The 22,070-nt window shown below is 33.6% G+C and overlaps 3 protein-coding genes across 9 annotated transcripts in view; 2 read left to right on the forward strand and 1 right to left on the reverse strand.

Moving 5' to 3' along the window:
- LOC111593541 (cAMP-dependent protein kinase catalytic subunit 3) overlaps positions 1-13,888 on the reverse strand; it is a 31,182-nt gene extending 17,294 nt beyond the window's left edge. Inside the window, exon 1 of the mRNA XM_023306357.2 lies at positions 13,794-13,888. Within this exon, the coding sequence (XP_023162125.2) occupies positions 13,794-13,881 (88 nt within the window). The 5' untranslated portion in view covers positions 13,882-13,888. The remainder of the gene's footprint in view (positions 1-13,793) is intronic.
- On the forward strand, positions 123-8,815 carry LOC111593540 (prestin). Of its 6 annotated transcripts, none has more exons than XM_023306347.2 (7): positions 289-345; positions 663-891; positions 5,281-5,488; positions 5,555-6,164; positions 7,024-7,767; positions 7,829-7,977; positions 8,035-8,815. In XM_023306347.2, the coding sequence occupies exons 3-7, from the start codon at positions 5,463-5,465 to the stop codon at positions 8,609-8,611; spliced, it is 2,106 nt and encodes a 701-aa protein (XP_023162115.1). In that variant the 5' UTR covers positions 289-345; positions 663-891; positions 5,281-5,462; the 3' UTR covers positions 8,612-8,815. The 6 variants fall into 6 exon arrangements, with proteins under 6 accessions (XP_023162119.1, XP_023162115.1, XP_023162120.1 ...); XM_023306348.2 differs by having other exon boundaries at positions 335-397; XM_023306349.2 differs by lacking the exon at positions 289-345 and adding an exon at positions 555-564.
- Positions 13,889-14,421: 533 nt separating the features above from the next.
- On the forward strand, positions 14,422-20,890 carry LOC111593543 (CD151 antigen). Of its 2 annotated transcripts, none has more exons than XM_023306363.2 (7): positions 14,422-14,550; positions 17,698-17,824; positions 18,168-18,254; positions 18,320-18,511; positions 20,296-20,391; positions 20,445-20,741; positions 20,812-20,890. In XM_023306363.2, exons 3-7 carry the CDS (start codon positions 18,177-18,179, stop codon positions 20,857-20,859), a joined length of 711 nt encoding a protein of 236 aa, XP_023162131.1. In that variant the 5' UTR covers positions 14,422-14,550; positions 17,698-17,824; positions 18,168-18,176; the 3' UTR covers positions 20,860-20,890. The 2 variants fall into 2 exon arrangements, with proteins under 2 accessions (XP_023162131.1, XP_023162132.1); XM_023306364.2 differs by having other exon boundaries at positions 17,703-17,824.
- The last annotated feature ends 1,180 nt before the right edge of the window (positions 20,891-22,070 follow it).

Genomic DNA, 22,070 nt, shown 5'->3' on the forward strand with positions numbered 1-22,070 from the left:
TAAAATTTATCCACTGTACAACTTTGTCAGCTGTTTGGAACTTCAACAATGTTGACATATGGCAACGCCAGAATTTGATTTCATGCAAATAATGTCTTATTGACCAAACAATAATATACACATTGACTGCTTTTTACTTAATTTTTCCAAATACGATGTTTTCGTTAGAAAAAATTAATAATAAGTTACTGCGTGACATTAACAAATCTTTCAAATGTGAAACAAACCAACAGTAACGAAGCTACTATAATAAAAAGCTTTTAAAAGCTTACCACGCTAAAGTAAGTACGCTTCTTTTAGTTTCATTGGGTCGTTTGATGGTTGCTTTGATCTTTTCCTCATATTGTGCGTGAATATATGATTTTGGTGCTTGTTTCACAGCGACAACACAGTTTACGTACATAAATTCACCTAAGCATTTTCATATTTATATGATTAAAAGTACATTTACATGTATTTATTCATGTAAATAAGTAGATAAGTATACATATTTATATGAAGAAATTTACATACATACATGTGTATACATGTATGTAGTTTCTTTTATTTAACAGCAAGCCAAAGGTTAAATAACAAAAGACAACTTTAGATTTTATTGCTAATTTTTGTTGTTTATGTTTTATATAAACAAAATGTTTATATTGGCTAACTAAATTTTTTAGCTTTGAAAAGCCAAATCAAACAACATCCGAAACTGACTTAGTCATATATGAAACTCAATTTGATCAATGCACGCGCACAATTCGTGCTAATCACAAGTTTATTGGCTACAAGTGTGAAAACAATTCCAACAATAGCAACTACAACACTCAATACAAGCACACATTGGTTGCTATCAAACGTTGAGGATGACAACATTGAAGAACAATAACCTCCCAAATAATTGATTAAGTGAGCATTATTTATAGTCTATATATTATATAAATGTATATTTTAATATTTGTGTTCTTTTATCTGGAAACTCTGATTTCAATATGCATATGCTTATCAATATTAAATTCTCGTCATTAGAATATTGTTGACATACAAATAAATCACATATCTGCTATGACTTCTAGAGCATTAGCTTGCCGGTGTGGATTTAATTCTGATTAAAACGACTCTTGTTTGATTGAAAGAAAAGATTATCTTTAGCATGCCTGGAAACCTTTGATTTTTTCATACAAAAACATTATTTTCAACCGATAATTCAGTTTTGCGCACTGCCTTTAGCGAGCAACATATAGAAGGGAATAATCGGACAAGAATTCAAATAATGTTCTTTAAATATTGGTGTGCCTTTTATTTAACAATAATATAATTCGATAAGATAAGTTAAAACAACTATTTTTTTACTTAAACAAATTTATAAAATTTATAAAGAAGTCTGTCAATTCTACGTAAATTATACTTATTTCTGAAGTTGCATAACTTCTGTGTCTGTTTAACCAACCAAATGTTATGCTCTACATTGGTACATTCGTATACCTTGAACCCATGGGAAGTACGATTTTATAATGGTTTAAAAGATTGTAAAGGCATAGAGACAAGACAATTTAGCCATGTTCGTCGGACCGTGAAAGCTAAGCTACCTTGTTAACCACAAAGGCCAAAGACTTGAAAACAGTATGAGCTTATAATTTTTGTTCGATAATGCATCCCATTCCGTATCGTTTAATATCAAACATTTTAACGATTAGTCCATGGGCTCAATCCTCGCGGCGATGGGACATTTTTTATTATTTTATTTATGTGTTTTAATTATTATACTCGATACAAACGACGGAAAATATTAAAAAACGCAGATTAGACTGGGATCAGGGTATCTCCAAGTCGTATTGATCGCCTCTAGCCCACATAATTTTAATATATGTCAGACCTAACATTAGGACGAAAAGAAATTCTGTGATATAAATTAATCTACGCGTCTTTAAACGTAGAGGACTGTGAATACACTTGACTGTGGTGACGTTCAGTTATGTAATGATCCTTATTCCTTATTTCCACATTTTGCGAAATTCCTTGAACTTCCACGTTCCGTTTATTTCGGCGCAATTTTAACTGTTATGCGGCTTCTTCAGATATTAAGGTTTTTTGCGTGTCTCAATCTATAAGAGCTGCTCGTATTTTCCATACTTATTTTTAATCTGGATGAGCGCAGTTGCCAGCAACGTATCTTGCCCTTTATTTTCATTATGAAGCAATCTGTTGTGTGCTTTGATTGCAAGTCCAATTCTTTTTGCAATGTTCAATGCTACGGGTGCCAAGACATTTATACACAAACTCCTTGCGCTTATTAACAGGTTCAGCTCTATCCCTCTGACACTTGGTTATGTCATGTCCAGGTGTCCAGGCGCCTCATGTCCATCGACGTATGGACGACATTCATTTCCACTGAGTCTATAGTATATAGTTGCTCAATAAACTCGAGCACATTATCCAAGGACTGAATTTCTCTAGTCTTCTTTACATGTTGCTCGTAAAGTTGTAGGACTTCCGTAGAGAATCGTCGCAACAGAATCTGAGCACGTGAGTTTCATTACCAAATTAACCTTTTTCTTTGATGATGAAAATGCATTCTGTTGCTGTGTCCAACAACTTGCGGACACTGCCTTCATCATTGTTCTTCAGCAGTTCCATGTCCATTAGCAGGTTAACTGCGTTTGCAAATATTTTGCGCTTATTTTCGTAGCGCTTGCATATTAGTTCCCACGCTGCTTTGTAGTTAGCAGACGAGCCAATTAATAAATGGTCTACGACCATTTTGGCTCCTCCTTTGAGGCATGATTGCAGGTTGTTCAGCTTCCTTGTGTCGCTGATATCTTTCCTGTTGTGAATCACCTCAGAAAATAGTCCGAAGAACGTTGGCTACTCTTTGGGACTTCCATTAAAGTGAGGTAGAACGTTTTCTCTGGAACGTCTTCTTTTATGTTTGACAGGTCGCCCACTCTTCTGCTTAGTTGTCTTGTGAGTATGGTGACATTGCATTTCAGCTCATCGATATCAAAGGCAAATTTCTCTTATTTTGTCTCTAAATCCGTGAGCGTTGACTGGACTTTGTTCCACAGGAAAATCAACTTGTCATTATAGTCAAGGATTTCTTCCTGGCTGCTGTGCTCTAAATTGGCATACACTTCTTGCATGTGTTGCCATGCTTTTAGAGCTCGTCTGTCCACAAGGTCTACCATCACATCCATTGGGCTCGAGCTTTCCCGAGAAAATATTATTTCCCGCTTCCTGTGCTGTGCCTTGGATGTCTTTGTTCCTGATGTTCGTGATGTTTTCCATTATGCCATCATATATTTTATCCTTAAAATATTAATGGTCGACGACACCGATTTTAATCAGCGTTGGATGATTGGCAGTAAACTCTTCTGCCAATTTATCAATGAATGGTAACGCATCCTTGTTCGTGATGCTCTGCCGGATCTTGTAATAGATCTCTGATTGCTGAGCAATTCAAGAGTTCTTGCCGACAGCATTTTGTTTGTATTGTTTGTGAAAATTGGTTCTTGATTTAGTCTTTGGCTTGACCAGTTGGAGGTGTTTTTGTTTTGGTCGCCTGGTTGATCGTGCTGTACCTCTACTCACAGCTTGAACTGGCAAGCCAAAGAAAATTGCTTGAACAATTTTTCACTTCACTTTTACACTTATCACAAAACGTAGCCTTGCAGATTTTACTCGAAGGACCAATGTGAGTACACTTACTGTGATGTTATTTAGTCGTGTATTCTCCGGATCGAAGGACCAATGAGACTACTTTTGACTATGATGTTATTTAGTCTTGTATTCTCTGGCTCGAGAGACCAATGTGAAAACACTTGACTGTGGTGGCATCCAGTTATGTAATGATCTTTATTCATCTGAGCTAGAATATACCCAGGCACATGCGTATTTCATCTTTTAAATCTAGCTTATCAAGTGCTGACTGTGTCAGAGCTCGTATGGCTAACTTTAAAATCTAAGCATGTACTTTGATCTATTCCTATTGCACTCCCTGCAAGTGGTTGAGTGCGTACACGACATGCTTAGAATTCTTGAATATACTGTATGTTCATGCCTGAACAAAGACTCTACTGTTTTTTACAGCATTTAAATAAGAACAAATTTTTTTGTACTATGGCTTATATATATACAAATATATACTTATATTTGGAAAGGGTATACATTTGTTTTGCGTCTAGCATCTACCAACTAGTTTCTGACTCTAAGTCCAGCCTGTTGTCATAATCGTAATTTTGTGGGGAAGCAGCTAGCGAATTACAGCATAACCAGGAAAGCACAAGCTTTAATGTTGATATTCCGGCATATGTAAGGGGTCAGTTAACCGCCACTGACCATCGTAAACAACACCTGATGCCGAACTGTTACATTCATTGTGTCAGCACCAACCGACAAATGCGGCTGTGTGCGAGGGAGCTTCGTTAATTGTAACTTAACTATACACCTCTGTTGATGGAATCGTGACCTAATACTGTTATATAAGATTATTATAGACTAATAGACTTGTTTATATTACCCAAACTGTCAGGTAATATTCTAAGAACCTAGCTTTCTTTTAAAAACTGTAGAGGTACATAGAGTATTCGTCAGACTTACTGAATCATTTAGAATAGAGTGTCAAATCGAAAAACGCTCTGCCAATCAACAATCTATTATTTATTTTGTATACCCTGATTGATCCCATTGAAAATGGGAAATCAGGGTATAATTGTTTGGTACAAATGTATGTAACAGGCAGAAGGATGCGTGGCAGACCCCATAAAATATATATATATTCTTGGTCAGGACAACAAGTCGAGTCGATTGAGCCCTGTCCGTCTGTCTGTGTGTTCGTCCGTCCATTCGTCTGTCCGTATGTCCATATGTGTTAACACGTGGATCTCAGTATCTATAAGAGCTAGAGACATGAAATTTTTTTTTGTAGGTCCGTGTATAGCACGCGCATATCGAGTTTGTTTCAAATATTCGATAACTATTCGCATTTAATTGTTAACGAATAAAAACATGATTGAAATGCAGTTATTAAATTATATCTCGGACGTCTTTTGTATTTAGTTTTATGTATATTTTATGCAATTTTGATTTTTGATTTTTTCAAATATTTGATAACTATTCGCGTTTTATTGTTAGCGATCTAGAGTCGCCAAATGTTAGAATACCACACACAAGTATTAGCATAACTTTTTTGAATTATTATATTTATATATATATATTTCTATATTATGTATAAATTTAAATGATACATTTTCGAGCATTCGTATTTTTATTCATTTATTACTGTTTTTTCATCTCTTATAGAACACTTGACAGGAAATGTGTTCAATATAAGCTGTATGCTTTAAATCAGAGAGAAATATTACAGCTCAATTTTATGTTCCTTTGTAACGGCGGCAATTAGTGTTTTAAAATCCATACGGAATGTATAGAAATTCAACACATACAAAAACCAGGGATAAAAACTAACGAAGCTCTCTTCCATAATGCCCATTATTCGGGAAAATGCAGAGTAAGTTTTAATTAATCTACAATCACACGATTGAGCTAATATTCAGCTTTTATCAATTGATTTTAGAACTAAGCCTCTTAATATCAATGACAATAATAATGGAAGCGCTAAAAATAAACCCAAGATACATCCAAAATACAGTATACATAGAGATGTGCTTACTCACGAGGTAGTTATCCGGGAAACTGGGTATTCGGCAAGAGATAAGAGTATTCCCTCTTCTTTACGTAACTTCTGGAGTGGTTGGAACTTGCTATCAATATTTACCGGTCTTATACCCATTCTACAATGGTTGCCTCAGTATTCGCTCAAGCGGGACCTCGTTGGTGATATTATATCAGGATTTACAGTTGCTATTATGAATATACCTCATGGCATGGCCTATGGAATTCTGGCCGGTGTTTCTGCAGGGAATGGTCTCTATATGGCTGTCTTTCCAGTGATTGTCTATATGTTTTTAGGCACTTCCAAGCACATCTCTATTGGTACATTTGCTGTGGCCAGTATGATGACGCAAAAAGTGGTTCTAGCCTATGCAAATGTTGATTCTAACGATCTAATTGTTACGACAACGGCAGATAATAATGCAACGTTAACAACAGTGCTGCCTTTAGAGAATGTTATCACGCAGTTGGACGTGGTTACCTCACTTGCGTTAGCTGTTGGCATTGTAAATGTAAGTTAAAATCAGTCTTAAAAAGTAAGTGCTCTAGTCGGGACTGTCCGACTAGAATATATCCTGAATTCTGCGTTTATATTGCAATCATTTTTTTTACAATTTCATTTTTGAATAGCTTTTCTTTTCGATGGACTTTTTTATTCATATTTACAGACCGTAATAAGGACATTTATATGTGTATTGTTGAAACATATGTGTCTGGTATTTCAAAATAATATTTTTATAAGTTTATATGGAAGGTAGGAAGGTATCCACAACCAAAATAAACTAGATACTTGTATTCATTACAGAAACCTGCACGGTAACTCAAGCGACGCTTAAAAGTAATAATATAATAATAATGACGTGGAATGAGTAATCAAAAAAATTATAATCTTCTAATGCGTATTATATTAACAAGTATAAATTTAAAATTTCAAAGTTCTAGTTTTAGTGGCTTACGAGATCGCTGGGTTCATACGTCTTCCTGATCTAGGATATATACCTTATCGATTATACTCTGAGAACTAGAGTTGAATGAAAAAACTAGACGTTTTTATTATTATTATTATTCTTGTGATTAGATTAATTTTAGTAATAATTGTCATATGTCTATTTTGTAGTATTTTGCAATTGACAAAATTATTAAAATACATATAACAGGCCGAAAGTGTAGTGGCCGAACCTATAATGCATATATAATGTTGATAATAAATGTTCGTAATGTTTAAAAACTAAGTCATCCCTAGATTGCTTTAAACAGTTTTGCACAGGATTAAATATATCGGATAATCGAATACTTGTGACTATAGTAATTTATTTCCTTAAGTTAAAATAATTTATATATTCATTTTATCTATATTATCTTTCGTTTCAGTTGCTTATGTCCTTTTTTAGGCTGGGTACACTTGCTTCCTTGCTCAGTGAACCACTAGTTAGTGGTTTCACAACAGCAGCAGCCTGTCATGTGGTCACCGCACAGCTCAAAGACGTTGTAGGAATAAGAGTTGACCGTCATAAGGGAGCTTTTAAAATTATTTACACTCTGATCGATGTTATAAAAGGTCTGTCAAATACAAACCTTGTTAGCTTCGGCTTCTGCATGGGAGTCATTATTTTTATGACCATTTGCAATGAGTGCATAAAACCGTATTTAAATAAACGATGCCACTTCCCTATGCCCGGAGAGCTTATAGTTGTGATTGGTGGAACATTGATCTCAAAATTTTGTCACCTATACAAAGAGTTTAATGTACAGTTGGTTGGTATAATCCCAAAAGGGCTGCCAAGTGCTTCATTACCACGCCTCGATCTGGTCCCCTTGGTTGCCGTCGATTCTATAGCTATAGCAATAGTGACATATTCTATTATTATGTCCATGGGCTTGACGTTTGCTAAGAAGCATGGCTATGAGGTTCGCGCCAATCAGGAACTCTTTGCTATGGGTGTGGGTAATGCTGTCGGCAGCTGTTTTTCTTGCATACCCTTAGCCTGCTCTTTGTCGCGTTCAGTTATACAGGACCAAACAGGCGGAGTCTCTCAAATAGCTTCTTTGGTGTCTGCCACACTTGTAGTTGTTACATTGCTTTGGGTCGGACCTTTCTTCAGCGATTTGCCAAGGGTATCTATATTAAATCTTAATCAACTCGCAGCTTATTATTAAATATAACTATCTCTTGCAGTGCGTTTTGGCTGGCGTTATTATCGTGGCATTAAAACCTATGTTTATGCAGATAAAACAGTTAAAAAAGTTCTCTAAGCAAGGCAAACTCGAAATGTTCACCTGGATATCTACATTCTTATGTGTAGTGCTCATTGACATTGATATTGGGTATGTAGCATCGAAATACACACATATATACTATTTATTTATATTATTCTTTTTTAGTCTTCTTATTGGAGTTTGCGTGTCTTTATTAGCATTGTATATTAAGGGATTGAAGCCTTATTATTGCCTGCTGGGCTATATGCCAGAAGCGCCTGGAATCTATATGGACATGAATCAACATCGCAATGTAATGCAAGTCTCAGAAACGCGTATCTTTCGGTATTGCGGATCCCTCAATTTTGCCACAAGTCTGTTTTTTCGTCGTGCTCTTTATACAGCAATAGGTCTTGATAAAATCAACCAAAAAACCACCCGAAATAGCAAAGCAACTACAAATTACGTCCTTGTAGCTGAAAATGGTGGCAAGCTAACAAAAAGTGAAATAGATGACAATACGTTTCAATTTCTAATACTGGATCTTTCCATGCTGGGCCACATCGATGTTGCCGGTTGCAGCACATTAAGTGATGTTAGCAAGCAGTTGAAATTACGTAGTGCTCGTCTGCTATTGGCTAGCCCCATGGACCGCGTCTACGACTCGTTAGTACACAGCATGGCTCTGAGCGAAGGTCCATTTGAAATTTTTCCAACATTGCACGATGCTGTAGAGTATGCGATTGCGTTTCGTACAGCGTAAAATCCTAAGCTGACTGTGAAATAGTCTACTAATTTAAGAAGCGTGCAGTAGCTTTTTTTAAACTGAGACTTTTCTAAAGTGCCTTAGCCTAAGTATCAATGTTACCTATTATGCTAATGCCAAATACAAAACTTTTTTGTACTTAATGTCCTAGAGGAAAGGGTTAGCTGGTCAGTAACAATAAATGCAATGAATACCTCCGAGCAACACAGCTGTATTTGAATATGTCGTATGAAATGTATATAAAATTGATCCATTTTACTAATTCCTCATATAAAACAGGTAAGAAAGCTCTAGTCGGGGTGTATCAAGTATTAAAAAAAAAACAAATAACAATCGACATTACGAGAACAGGATTCGAACCCAGATTGTTTACGCAACGTGCACCAACTCTACCAACACCGCCACTTCATAATTAAAAAATAAACAACTAAGAAAAATCTACCCACAACGCGTACGTAACGCGCATCAACTCTACCAACACCGCCACTTCATAGTTATAAAAGAAAATAAAACAATAAAAAATGTCCCATCGCCGCGAGGATCGAACTCAGGGACTAATCGCTAACAAGCGCCATCTTTGCTTTTGCAAATTGCTTTTGCAAATTGGCCAAACGTTATGTTTAAGAACTTCTGTTCATGAAATTTACAGCATATGCTTCACATAATGGCCCTATTTCCAACTAAACTTCAATTTTAAGAATTTGGGGAAATTTGGAGCAGGTTTCTAAGATTAAACAAAAATCAAAATTGCAGAAAATATACATAAAACTAAATACAAAATTTGGAAACTATAGGTCTTAAGACGTACGAGATATAAATTATGAACTGCATTTCGATCATTTTTTATTCGATAACTATTAAATGAGAATAGTTATCGAATATATTAAACAAACTTGATATGCGCGAGATTGCCACGTTCACACATACTGACAGACGGACAGGGTTCAATCGACTTAGCGAAAATGCTTTATGAAATAAATAGTGCAACTTCACATGATTTTTTACATAGTGCTGGAATGATCGAATATGCATATAAATTGGTTTATTCGAATTTACTAAAATCAATAAAGAAACCTGCCATAAGATTCGTACCATTTATCAGACTTGTCTTCGTCGCCAATGTGACTGACAAAATATAGCGTTTACATTACTAGGATATACAAACTGACTCCGACAAACTCAGTCAATTTTATACTGTTGTAATTGTAAGAAATAGAGATACAATTTAATGAATTCCAATATTACTTATTCAATAAGTTGAAAGGGGTACACCCTAAGAAAATCAGCAATGCTTATACACGAACTAAGAAAACTTGCACATCATCCAGCACAACAATAAAAAGTTGTATTAAGGTATAAAAATATTATAATGTGGAAAATCGTAATGATTTGGATGTAATGGTCCATTGCGGATTCTTTGGTTTATACATTATTTCCAATTTAACTATCTTGATTTAAAATGTTTTTTGTGAACTTTCAACATAACTTTATTGTATGCTTACATCAACACAAAAATTCGATATACAGTCATCGATTTAAAAGTTGCTGAACAAACTACTACCTATTAAGTACGCTCTCTGAGAATGCATTCATTTAAACTCTATCGTCACGTTCAATCAACGCTCTGACAAAGTGCAATTAACTGCTGAGTAATGACAAAGGTTAATTCAACATTATTAGTCATTGGGTCCAATTTGTTTTTAGACCCTGAACTAGTTAGGAAAGGGAAGTCAGACTATAATATTCTTCAAAAATGATATGTAACAGAAAGAAGGAGGCATGGCACACCCCATAAAGAACATATTCTCGATCAGGACGACGGGCTGAGTCAATCTAAGCATGTGTGAAATTATAAATATATATGTCTACCATATACCGAACACCCTACTACCAAACGGAGTTTGTAATTTGTTAGTTTATCATTTTTTTGTATAATCCATTTATTTTATTATTATTATATGGATACTGCTGTGATAAAAATTTTGCTTTTTACTACTTTTTTTTAAATACAACGTGCTTCCGATTTACGTAGCTGATAGTTGTACAAATGGATACAAATAGTATAATTACAAAAATGAGCGGCTTACAGGAAAATAAATAAATAAATGGTTAAGTTCATTTTTAAATCCATTATATTGATCCAGATATAGTTGATTGGGTTCAGACTTATTTGAGGTATATGTTGACATTGATGTGACAAATGATCAAATGCACATGCATTAAATTACTTGCGAAATACCTTGAATGACTTATTTTTGATTATGTCTTAACTCTTAATAGGTAAATTAATTAGATTAAAATATTGAATGTATCTCTTAAATAAAAGCATAATATTCCATTTACTCACTTTTACATACTCACATACCTATTAAAGGAGAGTTTTTTAAATGAAATCAACACGTTATGATACTTTTATTGAAATATACTAATATCCTATTTAGCCTTGTTCCAGTCGCAGAAACTATTTATGCATGACATATATCACGATTGACTTTTGGTTTGGGTTATTTACTTGAACATGGCGTCAACTTAATCTCAATTAAATATATTCGAAAAGAAAAGAATGCACGCAATTGAATATACGTGCGCTTGATGCCGCTTGCTTCGCGCTTTAGCTAAATGTTTGGTTTAATAACATTGGTATTATTTAAAGCATTTTATTAAAAATTTCAGCAAATGATCTTTGTTTAGAAAAAGTGGAAACTCTTTCGTATATTGGCGCCATTTCCAATTGAACTTAAACTGAAAGAATTATGCAAATTTGGAGACGGTATCCAAAACAAAACAATAATTAAAAATATATAAAATATATATAATATATATTTGGAAGCTCTCGATAACAATAAAACGGGTAGAGCAATTGATCATTTGAAACATATTTGATATGCGCGTGTTCAAGTCAAGTCTTTAGATCTTATAAATTCTGAGATCGACGCGTTTACACCTACAGACAGCCAGACAGGAGTAACCAAAATGCCCCCTCAAAAAGAAGATATAGGAGATAGTTATTTTTTCTATTTGACAGGAAATATACGAAAATAATTTTTGGTGAATCAATAGATGAGATCAACAGTATCAAAAATAGTTTAAATTTCAAACTGTAAAACTGTCGAATATAGCACCCACGCCCCCCAGTAGGTGTGGTTATACAAATTTGGGCCAAAATGAAGCAGTCTACAGAAATCGACATTAGCTTAATAATCCAATTTTTAATCTTCAATTCAATTTTGGGTCTTGAGACACCAATAGTGTTCAAAATTTGTAACGGAAAATTTACAAAACACTATAGGATCTTAACTTAGATGACAGCTTTTAAGGCTTTGGCTTTAACACTTGCGGAGTATATGGGTTTACCCGGAGTACTGTGGTACGGTGTAAATATATCCAATACATCTTTTGGATGTTGAATTCTCCGCGTGATTATATGTTCCAAATTTCAAGTCCCTAGTACTTTAATAAATAGCGCTCACATGAAATTTCGAATTGCACGTCTCCAGTAGACGGGTAGAAAAGCAGGCATTACACGAAACCAATATACTCTTTCACTTCGTGAATGACTACGAAAATTGTACTTTGTACGTTTTGGTAGGTACCACATTTAACTTGGTTATTAACATTCCACTTTCGGCGGCAATGCTAATCTGTGCGTTCGTATGCTTACGTTTGTTTGTACATACATTGACACGTATAAAAGTTAGTGCAAATTTTGGAAGGATCAGATAGTAAATTGTATAATATATTCTATTCAGTATATCTGCGTAAAATATGTAAGCAATTTTATGGTTTTGTAAGCACTAAGTGGGTTGCTTCATCTAATTATCATCAAGACAGTTTATTTCAAGTAACAAGTAAAACATTTATGTATATACAAATGCAAATAAAATCGCTTTGTAATTTTATATACTCGTTCACGGAGTGAAAATACTATATTGGATTTTTGTGATTCTATGAACGCAAACCATTTCGACAGTAATATAGCTGGAGACTTGAAATTTACAATATATACTCATTAGTACCGTTGTCCTTGAACATTATTGTTGCTCTTTCTCCGGAAGCTCTTCCTACGGAAGCGCAGGAGTGAATTGAAAAAAAAAATTATGTATTCCACCTCCCCTCCACTGATAGATTCAGACTTGGAATTTAGAATACATACTCGGGCTTCGCCTAGCCTTATCAAATGTTCAGATTTTCCTGCTATAGAATTGAAATTTGAAATTTGGCACTTGTTTGTTTACACCGATTGTGGCTGTGTATCTTCCCAGTTTTAGATACCTTAAAAGTTAGCGTGTTTGTAACTATTACAAACAAATTAAAAATGATTGAGCTAATGTTGACCTATGTACTGTATGAGTGTACCAACATTTTTATTTTGCAGTTAGCAACGCTTAGACTATGAATGCGTATTATGCAGTCGAAAATGCCTTACTTCAACATTCTAACTTTAACGCGCAAGGTGTTCGCTTAATTGTGTTCATCAAAAGTACCAACACACACAATGTTTACATTGTGTTAGTTAGTATCTTAGCATTCACGTGTAATGAAATGGGCGCATGATATTCAATGACATACAAATCAAGATTTCTCGTGTCCATCATCACACATTTACGTGACACAAAATTATCTAACTTGTCTTAAAAAATCGCATTTATATATTGTGGACAAAATTCATATTGGTGTTTTTATACATTTATACAAAGTGAAAAAATATGTTTGTCAAAATTGAACAGCTACAATAAAATTACAGCAAAATAGTTACTTTTAAACTTAGCATATTTTGTACGTTTAAGACTATGACAGAATAAATTAAAACCGAGTCTAAGAAGCCGTTTGACATATAGGTACAATGTCTTGCTTATGCGCTTTTGAGTATCCACCATTGGGATCGCTTTGTTTTTTTGTATTAACGTAAACTTGTAAAAGTTTATAGGTCAGCGCTCATACTACGCACAGATCTTATTCACTGTAAATCATCGATAACTTTCCGTATCCATGAAACCGAAAAAAAATATATATATTATTTCCATATCAAAGCCAATTCCACCCGCAGCGTTAACTGTTCATTAGGCACAGTCGCTCTTATGCGTGTGTGTATATATTTGTAATTGTTGGTACATGTGCTGTCTTTGTAATGCAAGTGGTGATATGTACATGTATCACCTCTTCGCATGTTATGACTTACTTGTTTTATTTATTTTCTTTGAGCACTGGATGTTTGAAGAAATATTGACGACAGTAAAGTAAATATTTCTTAATTTTAGTTTTAGCATATATAACAACTTTATTACAATTGCCAACACAGTTTAATATTGTATACATTAATACATATTGTATATTTCTGTTTATAGTATAAGGCATAGCACTGAAAAAAATTCTTCTCAGCTAATGTAATATTTGTAACTGTTCAGTTTGGTAATACAAAAAGCTTCAATTGAATTGAAGTAATAAAATGGTAATTTTCAATTTTCATGTGCGAGCTGTGCAAAAGTTACATAAAATCAGACAAAGACTGTGGCTATATTAAAAGGCTGAACCAAAAACATGTTTTGTTTACTCTACACATTTTCACATGGTGAACCGAGATAAAAATTAACAAATACTAAGACAGTCAAAAGTATTTGCGGTTTGTAAGTGAAGCCGAGCTTAGCTCTCTAGTTTGAAGTCTCCCAGGTTGATTGTCTGTCTCATTTGCACCTGCAATGTTCCAATGAGCATTGTTTTGATTGTGCTCTAAGACAACAAGCAAGCCACAATACAACAACGAAGCTCATTGTCAAAGAAACTAATAAAAAACCGAGCTTACAAACTGTTCTCATAACCAGTTCCAAGCGAGTGCTCGTGCGGTGAATACGTTCAAAAACATTTTCTGGTCCGACGTCATTGAACGCCTACTTTTTGCAAAATTTATGTGAACAAATCAGTATATTATAAAAGATAAAGTGAGTTTTAGTTTTTAGTCCCGACGTTGTACAAATAAGATAATTTTGATTTAAATAGATAAGGACAAAATACCAGGAAATAATCTATGAACAATGGTGTTATCGATATCAAAATTGAAAATAGCAAAAAACAAAAACCAATATAATAGCTGCAAAATGGCAAAAAATAAATAACATTCTAAAAAACGCATACTAAAAATGTATTTACAATAACGAAACAGCAGTCGGACACATTAAATGGTTAAAAACTGAAAATTATAATAATTTTGTTATTTATATAAGGTTATGTCCTTAGTTTGTTAGTATGTATTATAAATTTTAATTCCGCAGTTCCAATGAACAGTAAAAATATCTTATATTTCATAAAAATTTGTAATGGAATAGTGCTTAGCACCTAATCAAGTAATAGCTGAATACTATTTAAATTGTTGATTACCTTGTGGTGGTGTAGAGTTGTGTTATATGTACATATGTATGTACCAATACCCTATTCAATGCTTAATAAAAATAGGGTTACAATTATGTACGTACATATTTATAAAAATATATAATATACGAAAATATGTATATATAAATACATAGTTATATTTAACTATATACATTTAAATATATATACATATGTGTATGTATATAAGTATGCATATACTTGTACATACGTTTATCAATCAAATATGATTGTAAAGCACGCAACCCAATCCAAATCTTATAATATCTTGTACATACAATATTTTTTCTAGAGGCTTTTATTTGATTTGACGTAATTTTTTAATGCTTAACTGTTTAATAATAGGTATTGACTTAAATTTATAACAAAAATTAAAAAGTGTAAAATAAGTCACAAAATAAACAACAAAAACTAGTCAAGAAATTGCATAAAATAGTTTCATTATTTTAAACTTAAACAACAAAATTTACTAATTTCAAAACTAAGTTTGACATTCCATAGCATTTAACACATGATTGTTGTGAATATACACTTGACTGTGGTGTTGTTTGCTTTGCCTTTGTCTTTAGCTTTAGTTCTGATTTGAATCAAGACAGCACAAGGCCAGCGATTGGAATTATTTTCGGAACATAATCTTCTCTGAAGTCCACCATCCACTGGAGGAAACTCAAGGGACGCAGGACATCAGAAAGGAACAAATAGCTTGTATTCTTATCTATTCCTAATGCACTACCTGCTAGTTGTTGAGTGCGTAGACGGCATTTTTAGAGTCCTCGAATGTCTAGTATGTTTATGCCTGAACACCAACTGTGTTTGGTATTTAAAAAGGATCTTTTGCCAAATTTCTAGGATTAAAACTTTCCGTCCCATAAATGTTCAATGGTGTACCAATCAATTAATTTTACGCATAGGATCATTGTGCTGATAGAGAGAAATTAAAGCAAAAAAGAATTCGAAAATATAATGTGAAGAAAATCCTTTTTCTTGAAAATGGGAAATCAGGGTATAATGGCTTTATGCAAATAAAGTATATATATTCTTAATCAAGACGACAAGCTTCGATCTTAGCATCTATAAGACCCAAAGGATTGAAAGTTTGTTTTAAATATTCGATAATTATAACCGTTTTATTGTTATCGATTAAAAACGTCTTAAGGGCTAGAGCCTCAACACTCTGTATTTAGTTTTATGTATATGCTATTCAATTTTGATTTATTGATATATTTTCGGGAACCTCGACTAGAGCTTTCTTGTTATACCCTGATCCCATTGAAAATGGTAAATCAGGGTATAATGGTTTTGTGCAAATGTATGTAACAGGCAGAAGGAGGCGTGGCAGAACCCATAAAGTATATATATTCTTGATCAGGACGACAAGCCGAGTCGTCTGTCTGTCCGTCCGTCTGTCCGTGTGTGTGAACGCGTGGATCTCAGCATCTATAATAGCTAGAGGCTACATTTTTTTAAAAGTCCGTGTATAGCACGCGCAGGTCAAGTTTATTTCAAATATTCGATAACTATTCGCATTTAATTGTTATCGAATAAAAACATTATTGAAATGCAGTAAATAAATTATATCTCGAACGTCTTAAGAGCTAGAGCCAAAATTTGTAATTAGTTTTATGTATATTTTATGCAATTTTGATTTTTGTTGGATTTTGGATACCGGCTCCAAATTCCCCCAAATTCTTAAAATTTAAGTTTAGTTGGAACTAGGGTCATTATGTGAAATCGTTTGCATCTCAACCAAGCTAATAGGATATGTAGATCATATGCTGAAAATTTCATTAAAATCCATTAAGTAAAACAGAAGTTATTAAACAAAACGTTTGGCCAATTTGCAACAGCACATGTCAGCAGCGCCACGCGCACGCATTTTTCCTATGCGTGTGCACACATACATTTAAAAGCGTGTAGTCTTTTCTATTCCAAGAATTGAAATTGCGCTTGAATTGTGCTGAATTATTAGCTGCTACTTAACTTTAAATTTACAACTACTCGCGTAAGCAAAGCAGTGGCTGCGTTGGTAGAGGCGGCGCTCGTATTCAGCTCGGTCGGGGTTCATTTTTTTTTTTAATTATGAAGTGGCGGTGTTGGTAGAGTTGGTGCACATTGCGCAAAAAATCCGGGTTCGAAACCTAGTCTCGCAATGTCGATTTTTATTTGTTTTTTTTTTTTTTTTTTTTTTGATTACTCGATACAAACTACGGAAAATTAAAAAAAAAAACTCAGAGGACTGGGATCAGACTAGAGCTTTCTTACTTGTTTTAGTTTTGGGTTTTTTATTTGTGCCTCATTTTTAGTTTTGTTATCTATTTTTACAATTTAAATCAATAGTGTTTAAGTGTCTCTATGGAATATGTAACTCATTTAAGAAAATTCTATTACTTTTTTCCAATATTTAGATAGCTTAGCGCGTGCAGTGGCAGCATCAAGCAAGCATTAGTTTAGATTTTACGCTGAGGCTCAATCGTTCAATTTATTACAAATCGGAATAAGTTTTATTTATATAAAAACATATGAATCTTTGATGGTATGTTTTTAATAGGTTCACTAGTAGTATTTTATTATTAAATAAAAGAGACAATTCTGTATTTGATTTGAACTTATGTATGCATGCATGTGAAAATACTTAGGAAGAAACACCGGTTGTGAAGATACACTACATTATAATATTCATTAACTATTGATTTTTATTGCAGTGTAGTCGAAAACGCCTTGCAAACTATAATCAAGTGCAGCAAAATCTTGTTTATCGTAAATTTAATAAATATCGCCAAAATTGGGTACTTAACAAAAACTTCGTTTGTAATAACGGAGGGCAACAGAGTAAGTAATAAGTATTTTAATTGATTGATTCAAGTTATACATCCCAATAGTTACATCAAAGTTATACATCTAAATTGGGATTTTCTTGTATGTATAATTAAGTCAACTGATATTTACCTTTAGTGAGTTAGTTAACTGTTTATTCATATAATTTTTTTTGATAGAATATTATACTCATAAATGGAAAATTTCATATTGCAAATATATATAAAAAAATTAAAATGTTAAATGGCTAAAAATAAATTAATTTCGAAGTTTATAAGCTGTGTAATATTATATCTATTAGAAATTATAAATCTTGTTACAATCTTTTAATTATATAATTTTTCTATGTATGCAACAGGGCGACGACATGGGGTTTGGTTCGCGCATGGACTGCTGCGGGCAGTTTGTGAAATACAGTCTATTCATAGCGAACTTTGTTATGTTTGTAAGTTTCATCAGTATTATCGGAAAAGACTTACAAATTTAATAATTCAAGTATTTGTTTTTAAGGTAGGAGGTGCTATTGTTTTCAGTCTAACACTCTGGACCCTGGTTGATCGCAGCTTTGTCAATGAATTACTGGGGACAAATCTTTTCTCCGGTGCTGTCTATGTTCTGTTAGTCACCTCTGTCATTATTTGTTTGGTTTCATTTCTTGGTTGTATAGGCGCTGGAAAGGAAGTTAAGTGCTTGCTCTTATCGGTAAGTTTTGAAGGAATGCAAATAGATTAATCTCTCACATCATTAAATGAGTATCTGTCACATTCCCTACTCTCTATAAATTTGTAGTGGTATTGACATAAATGTGTAAACAAAGATTTGAATATATTGAATATTGCGAGTTTATGTTTGTCTTCATTGATATATATATCTGAATGATGAATCCTTGAACCATTGAACTGTATAAATAACAGTCATTTTGCTGTGCTTACACACACCTTTAGACTATGCAACAATGAATGTCAGACAATGCACCTATCAGACAATTTCGAATTAAATACGTATTTTGCATAAGCAAAAGACAATCAGGGTACATTGGTTTTGTTAAAATGTATGTAAGAGACAGAATGAAGCGTAACAGATCCCATAAAGAATATATATGCTTGAGCAGGACAACAATGCGAATCGATTCAGCTCTATCCATCTGTCCGTATGTGTAAGCGCGTCGATCTGGGCATCTTTAAAAGCTAGAGACTTGAAATTTTTTAAATGAAATTTATTTCAAATAAATAAAAGCATGATGAAAATGCAGTTACTAAATTATATTCCGTACTGCTCAAGACCTAGGCTCCAAATTTTGTATTAAGTTTGATGTGTATTTTCTTCAATTTTGACTTAATTTGTTAAGTTCAGTTGAAAATAGGGCCAACAAGTAAAGCTAGCAAACACTCTAATCGAATATATAGATCATATGCTGAACATTTCATTAAAATCCATTAAGTAAAACAGCAGTTGTTAAATAATTTACATAAGCACGTGAAAAGCAGCGTCAAGCGGACACATTCTTCATACAAATGTTCACCCATCCATTCAAATGTGTGTATTTTTATACCCTGATCCCATTGAAAATGGGAAATCAGGGTATAATGGTTGTATGCAAATGTATGTAACAGGCAGAAGGAGGCGTGGCAGACCCCATAAAGTATATATATTCTTGATCAGGATGCCTGTCTGTCCATCCGTCTGCGCGTGGATCTCAGCATCTATAAGAGCTAGAGACTTGACATTTTGTAGGTCCGTGTATAGCACGCGCAGGTCAAGTTTGTTTCAAATATTGAAATGCCGTTAATAAATTATATCTCGGACAGAGCTAGAGCCTCCAAATGTATTTAGTTTTATTTATATTTTACGCAATTTTGATTTTTGTTGGATTTTGAATACCGGCTCAAAATTCACCCAAATTCTTAAAATTTAAGTTTAGTTGGAACTTGAGCCATTATGTGAAAGCGTTTGCATCTCAACTAAGCCAATAGGATATGTAGATCATATGCTGAAAATTTCATTAAAATCCATTAAGTAAAACAAAACGTTTGACCTATTAGCAAAAGCACATGTCAGCAGCGCCACGCGCACTTATTTTTCCTATGCGTGTGCACACATGCATTCAAAAGCGTGTATTCTTTTCTATTCGAAGAATGGAAAGTGCGCTTGAATTGTGCTGAATTATTAGCTGCTACTTATATTCAAATTTGCAACTCTTGAGGAAAGCAGTGCAGTGGCTGCGTTGGAGGAGGCGGCGATCGTATGCGGCTAGGTCCGAGGTTCGATACCGGTGGAGATGAGACATTTTTTATCGTTTTTTTTAATTATGACGTGCCGGTGTATTAGAGTTGGTCCACGTTGCGTTAATAACCCGGGTTCGAAACCTGGTCTCGCAATGTGTTTTTTTTTATTTGTTTTCTTTTTATTTTTTTTGAATACTCGATACATTCATTTAATAACTTTAATGTATATAATATGGCACATTAACGGATTATTTGGTTTAGTATTTCATCATCGTTGCTTTGGTTTTCGTTACCATGCTAATTGGCGGCGTTTTGGGCTATGTATTTCGTGAACGAGTGCAGCAAACTATGCGACAGGTAAAGAGAATGATTTGATATTCACAAAAGGTATAAACTTCGCCTTCAATTAGGAAATGCGTTCCACAATGGCCTTATATGGTAGTCGACGTGAGATCACACAGGCTTGGGACTTAACACAGGAGCGCTTACAATGCTGCGGCGTTGATACTTGGCACGACTGGAATCGATATGGACCTGTGCCGGAGTCATGCTGTCAGGAACTGTTTGGGGGACAACGCAAAGAGTGCACCATCTTTCCCACAATTACGAATCTATATAATCAAGGCTGCTTGCATGTGGCTACAAATTTCATACGAGACCATGCTGCAGTAATTGGAGGCACGTCTATAGCTGTGGCTATACTCATGGTATGCATTTTCAACTATGTACATATATACTTATGAATATTCTCATCTATTTATATAAATTTATTTACAGATATTTGGTATGATTTTCTCTTGTTTGTTATTCAATATGATTGAATAGCATCCGTTTACACATTGTCATAGTCAAGTCATTACAAGTGTGTTACATAATATTCACATAAAGTATTATCCAAGTGTATGATATGTAAGATTTATTACGCAAAAATTGTTCGTTTTTGTACTGTGTTTATATTCTTATATATAATACCTAATTAAGTATGCAAATTTTTTAATTGCCTAGTGGTTTTGTCGATTTGTTATTTCCTGTTACATAATATTGTATAAATTTTGTTTTAATAATGTAATACCTATAATTAAAATAATAATAAGCGTTCTTTAATTATAATTTGTAGAAAACAAACTAGTGTTCTACAACGCTTGGGTAGATGTCTGCAAAACCATCAATAGATTCATTTTTCCCAAAAAGCTGTGTTTGGTTTTTTGTAAGTAGATAAAGAAAAGCAAAACTAAAATTTTTTATATATTACAAAATTGATAGAAAAACTAAAAATATGATCTTTTCATTACTAATAAATATTTTTTCCTATTGAACCGATTTTGCTGGAACCCAAAAATATTTGTTTATACAATTCAGAAATGCAACCAATATCACATGTATAATAACAAAGTTAACTATTATTACATTCCAATACAACCCAAAACTACTTACAAGCCTTGTTTCTGTTATCTGATAAGTAAGACGATATGTCAACATCGAACAAAATCTATCGGAAAAATTATTGTCGACCGATAGTATCGTTGGCGCCCTGCAGTGTGGGAAATACTATGGAAGGTTTATTTTCGAATAATATTTCTTTAAGATGGACTTTATTAATCCAATTCAAGGCGCAATATGTGCCTGTATGTATATTATTTATATGCTTGTTAATAAATTGTAGCCTTAGAGTTCTGCTATTTAGGATTTGGCATTATCTAATCGTTATTCGCTCACTTCATGCATAAAACAACCTGTCCAGTAATAAAATCGTTCCAATATCTGAATATACTGTCATCTCAAAAAACTACCAATTTGAGTTTTGGATTATTTGATGTAACAAAGTTTTTTTCTTTTCTCCGTCTTGAATTGTTAACTTCGGACGGTATTGGCTATATTAATTCAGTGACCTACTTATTGTGTATAGTGTCCGATTATTTCTTGTGTAGGCGCACCACGTAGACTGAATAATTGACCATTAAAGAATATTTGTTTTTAAATTTAGATCTATCAGTCTCTGAATGCTGCTTTATTGTTATAATGAATGTTTTTTTTGA

This window comes from Drosophila hydei, unplaced genomic scaffold (genome assembly GCF_003285905.1).
Source record: "Drosophila hydei strain 15085-1641.00,03,60 unplaced genomic scaffold, DhydRS2 tig00000001-arrow-pilon, whole genome shotgun sequence".
Lineage (NCBI taxonomy): Eukaryota > Metazoa > Arthropoda > Insecta > Diptera > Drosophilidae > Drosophila > Drosophila hydei.